Source organism: Furipterus horrens, unplaced genomic scaffold, assembly GCF_987537825.1.
Source record: "Furipterus horrens unplaced genomic scaffold, mFurHor1.1.pri manual_scaffold_7, whole genome shotgun sequence".
Taxonomy (NCBI): domain Eukaryota; kingdom Metazoa; phylum Chordata; class Mammalia; order Chiroptera; family Furipteridae; genus Furipterus; species Furipterus horrens.
The window spans coordinates 27,217,793-27,231,771 of NW_028327177.1; the positions used below are offsets into that span (position 1 = coordinate 27,217,793).

Genomic DNA, 13,979 nt, shown 5'->3' on the forward strand with positions numbered 1-13,979 from the left:
AACCAGTTTCCCCTTTACTTATTATGGATGTGGAGGCCACAAACCTGTTCCATGGTTTACCCAGAGTCATAGTGCTACTTACTGGCAAGTAGGCAAACTCAAGACCTCAAGACTCCTGACTGTTGTATATTAACTGACTGACCTTAAAGAAAAGTTGGCAGTAAGCAGAGAGGAAAAAAAGAAAGATTCATGGACACAGACAGCAGTATGGTGATTACCAGAGAGAAAGGCGGGAAGGGAGAGATAGAAGAAGGTGAATGGGGCGGAGGGGGATAAATGGTGATGAAAGGTGACTTGACTTGAGGTGGTGAACACATAATACAAAATACAGATGATGTATTGTACAATTGTTACCTGAAACCTATGTAATTCTATTAGCCAGTGTCACCCCAAACAATTCAATCAAAATAAATAAAAGTTGGCAGAATTTAGTAATTACTGAGAAAAGGCTCAGAAATGTTATCTCTCACTTTTTTTTTTTTTGTCAGAGTGAGAGAAATGGTGTTGAAATAGTCTTAAATGAAGAACATATTGTACTTCATTTTATTCTTTTGGACAAGGGAGACTTTAGCTTTAATGGCTCCTGGGATGAAAAAGATAACAGGAATGGTATTTCGTCTTCTTTTACCTGTTCTTCCCTGGTAATGCACCCCCTTTATAGAGGCTAGGTGTATATTTCTTTCCAGTTCTAAAGAAGTAGAGAGGTAAGATATTTATGCAAAGGGGATTTCTGTTATAATATACCCCTATGTACCCTGACACTTATCTCATGGCGTAAGTACATTGGGAAGGAAGGATTCATTGGGTTCCTTTACCTGTAGTGAGTAGATTTCCAAGATTCTAAAGGGAAGAGGTAATGATTAAAAACAAAACAGGTGTGTGCGTGTGTGTGTGTGTGTGTGTGTGTGTGTGTGTGTAAGTATCAAGTCTCCGAGACAGTGAATTTTTGGTTTAAAAAAAATTCTAAAGGCATATTTCCACAACTTATTTTGCAGACCTTTTCAGAGGCAATTAGATTTAATGTGGATTATGGAGTTTTTGAAGTAGTTAACAATACTCCACAACTTCTGGAAAAGCAACTGAAAAAAATTCTGCAAAACCAGCAACCTCGAAATCCCATCTATGATGTTGTAAGAAAAGGAAAGAATGATGTTAAACCTGTTCAAATGAATGCCCCCTATGAAGATGAGACCATTAATGTCAACTACAATATTATGGTAAGAGATCGTATTTGAGTTTATGTCTTGCTAGATAAACCATTAGTTGAGATTAACACAGGCTTCCTTTCCTTTGGGCTTCCCTTTAACTGTATTTATTAAATTTTATTGTATTTAAACATAGTATTTGTTAGCTGCTATATCATCTTATTCATATTAAATGGCCAGTTTAATCTACCAATTTTGCTGACATTTGATTATCAATATGAGAAGTTTCATGTAATTTAACTTGAATATTTGGAATCTCAGGGTAGTGTGTATCCTTTATATTTAGATGCATTCTTGAAAATGTGGGTATATAGTGAATTTATTTCATTTGGGTTCTATCTTATTAAGTACTCAGGAACTGAGATTTCTGACCTTCAAGTTGAATTGTGTGGCTCTGGCATCCCTGGCTTTAAATTTTACTCTCAGCTCTGGGTTTTGTCTTTTTAGCATGAGGGACACAAAAACAAAAACAAAAACCTGGGTTCTTGTATTGCCTCTCAACTTAAGCTGTGTGCCCTTGAACGAGTCATTTCGATGAACCTCATTTTCATCATCAAATGATGTCAAATGATGTCTGTACTACCTACTACTTAGGTTTGTTTTGTGAATCACATGAAAATAATAATGAATGTTTAACAGTGCTATTTTTTTTATTGATTTAAATGTCTGCTAGAACTGGACTAACATATGTCTAATGCTTGAGACATAACTCTTCTCCAGCCTGAAAGTTCAATTCTTTTACATATTTTGCTTTCTTGTTTATGTCCATCCAGTTAAATGCAATAATAATAGCATTTATTTAAAAGATATACACTGTAAAAATACTAAAAATAAGAGTAGTAATAATAATAACTATGTTACAGCATTGTTTTGAAGCTAAAACAAGGAAATAGAATCTGAACTATATAACACTATGTAACTTGTTAGTTCAAAAACTTTTTTACTAGGTGTGACAATGAGGGTTATTCATTTATTTACTTTCTTCAGTGAATAGAAACTTTCTTTAGTTCATGCAGGTCTTTATTGCCTATTTTTTATTGTTAAACAGAAGCTATTTAGGAGCTTCTTTTTAATTGAGATATAACTGGCATAACATTATATTAGTTTCAGGTATGCAATATAACAATTAGATATTTGTATACAAGGAGTTTCTTGAGTTATGTGTTTTGATACAAGTTTCTAAAAAATTACCTACTAGGTGACCTTACTTGATGCATTTGAAGGTGTTTTGAAGATATTTACTAAATATATTGTAAACAGTAGGGCAACAATTTAAACATGTTTGAAAGAAGCATAAATAATATAATAATAGTAGAGTTAAAAAAAGAATATTCAAACCAAAAACAGAATATGAAGGGAAATGGAACAAAGAATGCATGGAACAAATAGAAAATAAGATGGTAGATTTTAATCAAACCACATGAGAAGGAAACTTGACTTGGGGTGGTGAACACACAATACAACATACAGATGATGTATTATAAAATTGTACACCTGAAACCTATATGATTTTATTAACCAGTGTCACCCCAATAAATTCAATAAAAATAAAAATAAAATAAACCACATCAATAATTAGTATTTTCACAAACTATCACCACAAATGCTAAGTGAAATAAGCCAGTCAGTGCAAGACAAATACCATATGATCTCACTTATGTGTGGAATCTAAAGAACAAAATAAACTGATGAATAAAATAGAACAGGAGGCATGGATACGTGGAACAGACTGGCAGCTGACTGAGGGGAGTGGGGAGGGGAGAGTGGATGAAAGTAGCTGAAGGGATTAGCCAAAGAACATACGTGCATAACCCACAGACACAGACAACAGTGTGATGATGGCCTGAGGGAACTGGGGTCAAGTTCTGGCTGGAGAAGGGCAGAGATTGAGGGGAAATAGGGACACCTGTAATACTGGAAACAATAAAAATAAAGTTAAAGAAAGAAATAAGGAACTTGACCAAAAAAGAAAAGACTATTCATAATCAGGCCCCTGGCTACTTCTTCACAGCCTTCCTCCCTCCATCTCTCAAATTTCAGCCTGTGATCTAGTTATAATAAATTTATCTTTGTTTCCTCTCCTGCTGCTCTTATCTTCAACCTCGGTAATCATGCTTCAGGTCAAAGAGAGAGTGGCATGTCCTGTGGGAACCCTTGGCTGTTTTAGTGCCCATGTGACCTCCCACAGAAGCCTGAACTTATGGCCCTCAAAGCTCTAGACTATTATTACCTGTTGACTGATATAGCTAAACTCCTCAAGGACAGGGTCTTATCTTTCTTGTTTGCCTTTGCATCTCCAGGATGGTGCTTGGGGAGGTAAATATTTAACAAAATTTTCTCCAATTGGAAGGATACGGGGCCCTCAGTGACCATGGTTGGCCTTACCAAGTGTTCTCGTTAACTTTTTCTGATTGTGATTATTTTAACCCGTTTTATAATTAGGAAAATCCTGAGGTTAACTGACTTTTATCTCACTCCTCCTCCTTCAATAGTTATGTAACTTTGCTTGGATTCAGTTTGCTAATCTGTAAAATGGAGAGGATGGTTGACGCAGGGTTGTTGAGAGAATGAAAGCGGCACCAGAAGGCAAGAAGTGGCTCTGGGTTCTTGCTCTTATGCAAATCGAAGGTGGAGGCAGGGCTCCCAGGAATAGCTGGAGGTCGTGATTGCCCTGATGATTAGGCCCTAAATGTCCTCAAAGGTGATTTTCCCTTGATGCTCTTTTTCTCTCACTTGGCCCTCTAATAGTGTCTCCGTCGTGAACAAGGTATTCAGTGGATCAAAAAAGAAAGACTTCCAGCATTTTTGGAAAGTGATTGCTATTTTGAATACAGGTATTGTGGTTCCACAAATATACATGTTTTTTAAATGCCTTTTTTTTCTCATCCCAAGTTATTTTTTGTACTTTTTAAATAAAACTTATTTAAATCCATCAGAGTGTGGATCCTACTTGCTATCGTATAAGACTGATAGAGTGTTGGTAAAAAATCTCTTAGCTTTTACTAAGAAGACTTCACAGAAACAGTACCTAATAAATGTACAAAAATTGTGCTTCTTTAATCATTCTGTTTTTAAAATTATCTACTTGTTATGTGGTAATGGCATTTATGTGCAGGGTATGAAAAAACGAAAATAAATGTGTCATGAAAAAGGATGTCATAGTGCAGAGCCAAGTTTTTCTTCTCTGTGCCCTGACTCTTAAAGTAAAAGTACCAAAACATTCTGAAGTTTTACTAAAATTTGACCTTTGCTTATCACATTTTTAAATAACAAGAAAATAAATTAGAATAATTATTAATTAATTAGCAGTTCTATGACTAAGCCATTAATTTTAGCAGATCCTAAGAATCATCTTGTAGAGTTAGGAAGGAAGATTGGCTTAAATACATACAATAAAATTTTAGTGGTTTTTTTTTCTGAATTCTACTATACTTGAAACTTGTTTCAAATTTGTATGCTTTCTAAAATTCAGGTTAGCCAAATTGGTTTCACAAGCAAGATGGAGTGGATCGGGCATGAATATCACACTAGATACAGATATTTCTCCCCGGGTCCTGAGAAAACCACCGACTCCGCCCCCTCCTCCCATTGAAGATGACAACGTTATCATTATGAAAAAGTTCTACATTTCTCTTGGCAAGGTAAACGTATGAATGTTTCTTTGTGACTTGGCACCTCAATGAAATGTCTTATTTTAGGAACATGAATTTCATTTGTACCACTTGAAGAGGGAAAATTATTTCAAATGCTTTAAAAAGCAGATTTAGCAAAATTTCTTGTGGATTTATATTGACTCATTTGCTCTGCACTCTTTCACCCGAAGTGTAATTAGAATTATTATCCTTGTGTGTACAAAGGAACAGATGCAAGATTGAAGAACATGCTCAGTGTCACCTGGGAAGCCTGGGTAACTTGAATTATATTCATGATTTTATTATTTATGCAAATTTTTATTATTTGGATTCTATAATGGTTACTGGATCCCAATATTTGAGTCCATCTGCCTGTTCACACTGGCCCAGATGAAATATACAAGCAGAAATTTGCTGTATAGAAATAGGATTTATTAGAAAATTGGCCAGTCTGAGTATGGACAAGCTCATGTCTGGAAAGACCCGACTCCCTGATGGTGTGCAGTTTACCGATAATACAGGGATAATACAGGGCAAGATCACGCACTGTGGGTTTGGAGGTCAGGGGTTGTGCTGGGAGCTGATTGGTCCAAGGTGAGGTAAAGGTGACAAATCATTTCTTTAGGTCTTGAGGACAGCTCTGAGGTCTGCTCTGGCATCCCTCTGTCTGGTCTGGTGGAAAAGTAGTGGGGGCACTGTGGAGGAGGGGGTTTTCCCACCTTAGGACTCAGGAGCTGAAACATAACTTAGGTCACAATGTTATAACTTTAACCTGCTAGAGGTCCAGGCCATGTGACCATTAGGCACATCTGGGCTACTGTCTTCTGCTGCCTCCGGCTTAGCTGATTATCCAGGGGAGCAGATAGGTCTGTGAGAGTTGTGGAGAAAGAGCGATAGGATTTCTAGAGTTAAGATTCAAAGGTAAACTAAATTTAATCAAAGTCATAAGGATCCCAGGTTAACAACGTTTTAAAAAGATATTACTATAATTTCTGCGTTCATGCGTGTTTTTGTTTAATAATTCTTAATTACAGTTGACATAGAATATTATATTAGTTTCAGGTGTATAACATAATGAGTGGGCATTTATATAGCTTATGAAGTGATCACCCTGATAAATCTAATACCCACCTGGCACCATACATAGTTATTATAATATTATTGACTATATTACCTATGCTATAAGCCCTGGCTGGTTTGGCTCAGTGGATTGAGCATCGGCCTGCGAGCTAAGTGTCGCTGGTTCGATCTTCCAGTCAGGGCACATCAGAGAAGGAAAACTCTGACTCCAAAAAACCTCCGCTGCCTTGCGGCATACCTCTTCAGGGGAAAGGCTAAGGGAGTAAACCCCGACAGGAAATCCGGAGCCGGAGTCCCTAAGGCGGTTTGACGTTGTAGTCAACACCGGCAACTCCTGCGGCGCACCTGAACCCAAGCTGTATCGACTCCGTCTTTCCCTTGGACCCTTCAGCTGCGAAGAGAGGGGGGGTCTGCTGCATGGGCAACAGCAGAGCCTCCATATCACCCTGCCCAGGCTCTGTAGCTTCAGCTTCACTGGAGAGGACACTCCAGTGTCATCGTAAGATGTCGATTCAACACGGGAGGAGACAGATACCATGTCACTCCCGAGTCGGACTGCAGAACCATTCTCGGCGGTGCAGATAGACTCTTAAGAAGCTACACCATCGTCTCTCGAGACGGACGGCTGCCGACGATTACCTATGCTGTACTTTACAGCCCCATGACTACTCTGTAACTACCAATTTGCACTTCTTAATTCCTTCACCTTTGTCACCCATCCCCCAAATCCCCTCCCATCTGGCAACAATCAAATGTTCTCTGTATCTAGTTTTTGTTTTGTTTGCTCATTTAGGGCCAGAATAAAAGCCACTGCCCAGAGATCCTGTGCCACATTAAAGGTCCAGTCCTGTCCAGTCCAGCATCCAAATGCCTTAGTGTGTGTTTCCAGCAGCAGCCCACTGCTGTGCTGCAGCATTCAGGCCCCCTCCTGGAGCCTGCTTGTGGGATCCACACAGGCTATGCACCTGCTAGGGCCACGTGGCTGTGGAGGGTGAACATGTGAGTGCATGGGGCGAGCATGGTAGCAGGCAAGAGAGAGATTGAGAGAGAGAGAGAGAGAGAGAGAGAGAGAGAGAGAGAGAGAGAAGGTTTCTTTGTTCTCCGGCAGTTATGTATCTCGGGCTTGGAAAAGACTAGAAGCTTTTTCAAAATGACCGATCAACTTCCCAAGTTTTTGCAGGCTTTGGATGGGTTTACACCCCCTTTTTAGACTGACAGGCCTCTTTGGTCAAGCTTCTCTCCCTGTGCCCCAACAATCCTATACTGGAGAGAGGAAGGGAGGAGCCTTAAAGTCCTTGGCGGAGCAATACTGTAGTCCCCTGTGGTGTGAAGCTGTAGCTTCCTGGCTGGGCAAGCAGGCTCATGCTCCCCAGTTTATTAAGCTCAGTGTCTCAGTCCCTTTGTTCTCTTCTTTTAAAATTAATAATTAAGTACCAACAGTAACAATATTATGATGCTAAGGTGATGCTCCCTTAAAGCAGGTTTTTCTGCCAAAATTCCTTTAGGTAGGTAAGGGTTGGGTCAAAGGTCCTTTCAGAGTCTTTTTGTTTTTAATAGCCAGCTTAAAATCAATATCCCAAAAGGCACATTTCAGGGTGGCAAAACTTTGGTCCTCTGAAAAGCTTTTATCCACCCAGAAAACATTACCTCTCAATTCTCTCTCTGGCTTTTGGTCTCATGGCATGGCCTTACTTGCACTGCTGATTCTGCCTAATAGTTGGGGAACATTACCTACTCCATTTGAGCCCTGCTCTTCTGTGAGTGTTCCTTAGGCTAAGGGCTAACCAGCTGACTCAGCTGGAGAAAAGAGAAAAGAGAAATGAGAAATGAGAGTGATGCTGGAAACTTCTTTCTCTGCTTACGGTGAACAAACTTGGGTTCTCTTAGAAAAACGGGTGAGGATGTTACTGAGAAAGTCAAGCAGAGAAATTTTCCCTGTAAGGCTGAGATAAAGGGCTTCTTAGGACTCAGATTCTAGAAGCTGAGGGTCAGCTTGGGATTTGGGTCAACTGGCTTAAGGGTCACCCACCGAGCAAAGGAAATACTGAAGGCTACAACGAGGAGCAGGTGGAGTCAGGATCATTCGTCAGGAAGCACCCATTCCAAGCAACAGTGTGAAATCTGAGTCTAAGACAAAGTGGCAATTGAGCTAAGAGATGTTTCCTGTCTACAGAGAACAGGTCTGTGTAATATTGGGGAGAAGTTAAAAACACTGAACCAGATCAGACAGAATTAGTGGCAGGAAATAAGTAGGAAGGTTGTAAGTGGGAGTGGTTGGCAAAAGATGCATCCAAGGACTGATGAGTCATGGTGACTGCCAAGTTCAAGTTAGATGGCATGAATCTGTAGTGAATCCAGCATGTAAAGCTGCATGCCTTTGGTGGGTGAGTGGAGAAGAATATGATGGGCATTTGTCTCATATTTTTCCTTTGGTCATCTAATGTGAAAATTATCTGAATTGAAATTTCCTTCCCATTATTCTCTTAGCTAGTGGATTTTTCTGTGTACAAACTTCTTTCCTTCATGGTATAATTTTTCCCTTACATATTGTATAATGCAGATTGAATGATACCATAATGATTTGTGATCGGAAGAATACTGCTAATCTTATGATAAACACATGTGCTTCTTTCTTCCTAGGCCTCCTATTCTCAAACAAAAGATTGGTTTGCATTAGCAAAACAAAGTCAGCAAACAGTGTCAACCTTTTCATTACCAGCTGCTGGACTCCACAACAAAATTGAATTCCCAGTTATTTTATCTGATTCTGGTAAGCAGGAAAGGACGAGGATGATTTCAGAACTCCTCTTTCAGTCCTCTCTTGTTGTCTTAATCTTACAGTACAACACTTAGAGGTTGGGAAGAAAAAAATGATCTCCCCACTCATTCCCCCAGCTCCACTTTCTATTGTTTTTCAAATAGCAACTTGATACAGTGAAAGGAGGATGAGTTTAGAACTAACTCTATTCTGATACTTATCAGCTGTGTGACTTCTGTAAGCTATTCCACTTCTGGGGGCTTTTGCTTTTCTCATCTGTACATTTAGAATAATGATACATGCCAAATGCATAGAAAATGCCTGGCCTCTTGCTTGGTGCCTGACAGGCCATCAATAAATGTTTGTCTTGTCTTGATCTCCTATCACAATTTACAAATTTTTGTTATTAAGCTTTTGAAATAAAGTGAGTGTAACTTTTATCTCCTCTTCAAAGTAAATAGTCATTCATGGAACTTGGTTTTCCTTCTGATTTTAAATTCAGACTGCTTTTAACCTTGAAAAGCAGATAAATTTCTACTGTGGGGAACTTCTGTGGATGATATAAACTTTTTGTAAGAATAGAAGGAACCTTCCAGAAATGGGAGTCGTTAACATATTATGATATTGCTGAAGAAAAAGTCTAGCAATGTGACCCAGGAGAGGAACTCAGCAATTTACTAACAGTTCTTAGCTAATTCCTTTGGAAAAGATAAGCAGACTCTGGGGTGATAAATCTGGACTCTCTAGACTTGACCCTAAATATAGGTGAAGAGGAAAAATAATCTCCCTAATAGAAAATAGCTGAATGTATAGGTTTCTTACAGTTTTCACAAAATAGTAAAGTAGAAAATTAGAGAGTAAAGATAGTGAGGACAGTAAACAGGAAAAGAAGGGGGTAGCAGGAGAGGGTAAGGAGAAAGGCCAGCCTGCTCTCTGCCTTCGATTCTGTGGGACTGGGTGTATGCCCAGTACCTTTTCACAGGTTTGTGAAAGTCTTATCTCTCCATATTGGTGAAATTTGGTATGTTTACTTTCAATAAAAATGTCCAGTTCAATGACACATTTTCAGTTCACTGAGACTGGAAATCTCTCACTGAGAAAGTGGGCACTGAGGTGGGACCCAGGTGACAGCAGGTCTCCTGATCCAGGGCATTGCAAGGGGCGGATTTGCAATGTGAAAGCACTGGCTTTGGACATTTCACTGATTTCTGAAAGAAAGAGAAACTAGGAGCTAATGACTTTATCTTTAGAAAAGGTGTAAAAGCAATCCATTTGTATTTGTTAGCTTTTATAAATAGCTTATGCCATTTTGAAATTATAATGATAGGTTATAAGTATGACAGCAATTGAATTTTTCTGATGAAATAGTGAATTTTAAAAAATTGCTAATATGACTCCAGTTTTGATCTGTTCATCTGTGGTAGCTAATTTTAATTTTTCATACAACACGAAATATTAAAGCACATAGAGGCCTATCTCAGAGATATTGTAGGCTGGGTTCCAGGCAAGCACAATAAAGTGAACACCTCAATAAAATGAGTCTCACAGTTTTTTTGGTTTCCCAGTACATATAAAAGTTATATAATAAACTATACTATACTGTAGTCTATTGGAGCGTCGGCCTGCGAGCTAAGTGTCGCTGGTTCGATCTTCCAGTCAGGGCACATCAGAGAAGGAAAACTCTGACTCCAAAAAACCTCCGCTGCCTTGCGGCATACCTCTTCAGGGGAAAGGCTAAGGGAGTAAACCCCGACAGAAAATCCGGAGCCGGAGTCCCTAAGGCGGTTTGACGTTGTAGTCAACACCGGCAACTCCTGCGGCGCACCTGAAGCCAAGCTGTATTGACTCCGTCTTTCCCTTGGATCCTTCAGCTGCGAAGAGAGGGGGGGTCTGCTGCATGGGCAACAGCAGACCCTCCATATCACCCTGCCCAGGCTCTGTAGCTTCAGCTTCACTGGAGAGGATACTCCAGCGTCATCGCAAGATGTCGATTCAACACGGGAGGAGACAGATACCGTGTCACTCCCGAGTCGGACTGCACAGCCATTCTCGGCGGTGCAGATAGACTCTTAAGAAGCTACACCATCGTCTCTCGAGACGGACGGCTGCCGACGACGACGACTGTAGTCTATTAAGTGTGCAATAGTATTCTGTTAAAAGAACAATAATAGAGATTAATTTAATAATATCTACAGCTAAAAAATGCTAACCATCATCGGAGTATTCAGTGAGTAGTAATGCTTTTGCTGTTGTAGGCTCTTTCCCTAGTAACAACAAAGGTTACTGATCACAGGTCACCGTAACAAGTACAAAACAGTGAAAAAGTTTGAAATATTGCAAGAATTACCAAAATGTGACATGAGGCAAATGCTATTGGAAAAATGAATCCAATGGATTTTTTTCACTTACAATTGCCAATCCCTGTTGGAAGTTTTTCCTCTACTGGTCCCAAATGGGGCCTTAGACTCCTCTTTAAGACACTGGTCCGTGCAGTCACTACCTGTGATAATAAACTCATTTGCCATCCTGGCTCTATAACATCTAGTTAATAGTAAAAAACAATCTTCTATATTCATATCTGATCTAATGTGCTTCTATAATTTAATACAGAGAGCTTTATCTTTGATGATGGAGTTCACCCCAGGACAAAAAAGGACTTGTCTAAAACCACTAGATTAATTTGTGAAGTCGAAGAAGAAGAAGGGTCTATATCTCTACAAGACACTCCCTCTCAAGCTCTTCTGAGAATATACCTTGAAAAGCAACCGGGTGTTGGTGAAAGCCTGACATTGCATTTCTCAACATATGAAGAATTTTTAAGATCTTATGTAGCCTTTATTTTGAAAGTTGCAATTCATCAAATTCTTGGAGAGCCATTTATAGAATGCCAGGGTTATGTAAATTTCAAAAATGTAACAGAAGTGATAGTTGATGAGTATCTTGAGCTTTTTTCCGGCAAGAATGTTTTGTTAAGAGAAACAATTCGACCCACAAAGGAAAAGGCAGAAGCAATCTTAGAAGAAAAAAGTTCAAAGAGTGAGAACATTGGATCAGAAAGCAGGACTGATTGGTGGATTTCTCACAAAACTTATGTCATTCGCAATAGAAAGGAATTCGAAAGATTTAAGAAATTTATAAAAGGTACATTAGGGGAGAGATATTGGTGGCTCTGGATGGATATTGAGAGGTTGAAAGTTCTTAAGGATGCTGGAAGACATCAAAGGTATTTCTATTGTTTATTTTTCAATAATTAAAAAAATTTTGAAACATTAAGCACAGACAGAGCCTGAAATGAATATTAAAAATATAATCTATACTTTTGGATGAATGAATAATAAAATTTATTTTATTATAATAATATTAATTTCACTACTTCTATTATTTCGAAGCTTTCAGATATGGTAGCAATTACTTGGGTTTGCCTAAGTTTCTTCTCATAGATTCTAAGCTTGCTTTCAAAGTAATCATTCTGTTTTATTTTTATGACAAGGCAGTGATATATTTTTATGGAAAAAAGTTATCAGTTATATACCACACTGACATAAGACACCATATGTAAAAGACACCTTGTGACAATGTAAAGGCTGGCTATTCCTAGCAGCCTGCCTGGTTACCAAATTCCATGATCTTTAATTGGATGCCACTTAGAAATTTATATCTGAATGAGATATCTGCTAGATACCATGCTGGATATCTTCTAGAGAGCCTCCTGGGAGGCCTGTTGGAGTGCAAGCCTTTGTTCGGCTGCTCCATATGTTTTAGATTTTGGTGAGTCTTAAGAACCCGAAGAGGACCCTGCTTTAGAAAAGTCCTTACCTTGTCTGTGTTTTCCTGATCTGCTCTGAAGCATATCGGCTATAGGAGGTTGCAATTCCCATTAAGGGTTTAACTGAGTATGTACTAGTGACTGGGTTATTCCAGTTATTTCAGTGGCATTCAGATCACTATTGTATATAGTTTTAAGAGCAGGGATTACCAAATGGTTGATTATGAAGCACAACCTGACTGATCTGGAGTGGAAGGCCATTAGCACTTTTCAAGACATACTAGGGAGGTTATATGCAAGCAACCTACATAGGTCCTTCAGGATCAATATCGTATTAGTTCCTACTGTTTATATTACAAAATACCACAAATTTATTGGCTCTTAGCATCCTAAACTTATTCTCTTACAGTTAGGAGGTTAGAAGTCTAAAATAGTTTTGCAGGGCATCATTCCTTCTGAAGGCTCTAGGGAAGAGTTCATTTCCTTGCCTTTTCCAGCTTCTGAAGACCAGCTGCTTTCCTTAGTTCCTGGCTCCTTCCTTCACCTTCAAAGCCAACAGCATACAGCCTTCTCTTTTCTCTGACCTCTGCTTCTACTCTCACCTTTTGTCTCTACAACACTGACTCTCCTTCCTCCCTCTTAGAAGGACCTTTTGATTACATTAGCGCCACCTGACTAATCCAGGATAATCTCCTCAAAATCCTAATCACATCTCTTCTCAGGTACAGTAACATTCATAGGTTCTGGGGTTATAGCATGGAGATCTTGGCAAGGCCAATGGTTCAGCTTACCAGAAATACGCTTCCCATTCCCATGGCTGTGAGATATACTTTCATCTTCACACTGGGTCCCCAGTAACTTAGTGTTGGTCTTGAGCTAGTTCTCAAACATTTTAGAATTGAAACTATTTGGCTGGTTGAATATCGTGTCCATGTTTCTCTGTGTTTTATTGCAGACATCTTGAGAAGATGAAAAAGCGCTATTTTGTGAGCACTGGAGATTGCTACCTTTCTGCAGAAATCTTAACAAAATTTAAACTGCTAGATGGATCTCAGTGGAATAAAGAACACTTAAGAGATATTCAGACTGAGGTTGTAAAACCCTTACTTCTGTATTGGTAAGAACAATAATGTGACTCAAAGTCACTTCCTTTCCTTAGGCTAGTAACAAGGTGTACTTTTTATTGCTACAGAAGTTACAGAAATTTAAAATGACAATAATAAGGCTGGACAGTACTTAAGTATCATTTAAACTTTGTGAGTACATCCTTCTACACCCGACCTTTTTATGGTTGGTGTGTCATCAAATTGATGTGTGTGCATGTGAGTACATGTAGCTAGAGTTACAGATTTATCATTTCAATAAACATTTTTAAATACTTATTATAACCCAAGTGCTGTGCCAAAGATACAAGGGTAAACCATGGTCAAGTCCAGTGATTATAGTCTAGTGGGAGAAACATACATGTGAAATAAGTATAATAAAAAAGTGTGGTAAATGCACAGGATACAGAGAAGAGGTAGTATTTCAGCTGGGAC

At 38.9% G+C, this 13,979-nt stretch overlaps 1 protein-coding gene across 1 annotated transcript in view; it reads left to right on the top strand.

Annotated features, from left to right (window-relative positions):
- The first annotated feature begins 1,054 nt into the window (after positions 1-1,054).
- Positions 1,055-13,979, top strand: part of RGS22 (regulator of G protein signaling 22) — an 88,082-nt gene continuing 75,157 nt past the window's right edge. Inside the window, exons 1-6 of the mRNA XM_090284888.1 lie at positions 1,055-1,217; positions 3,954-4,039; positions 4,678-4,846; positions 8,558-8,687; positions 11,286-11,898; positions 13,397-13,558. Of these exons, the coding sequence (XP_090141014.1) occupies positions 1,167-1,217; positions 3,954-4,039; positions 4,678-4,846; positions 8,558-8,687; positions 11,286-11,898; positions 13,397-13,558 (1,211 nt within the window). The 5' untranslated portion in view covers positions 1,055-1,166. The remainder of the gene's footprint in view (positions 1,218-3,953; positions 4,040-4,677; positions 4,847-8,557; positions 8,688-11,285; positions 11,899-13,396; positions 13,559-13,979) is intronic.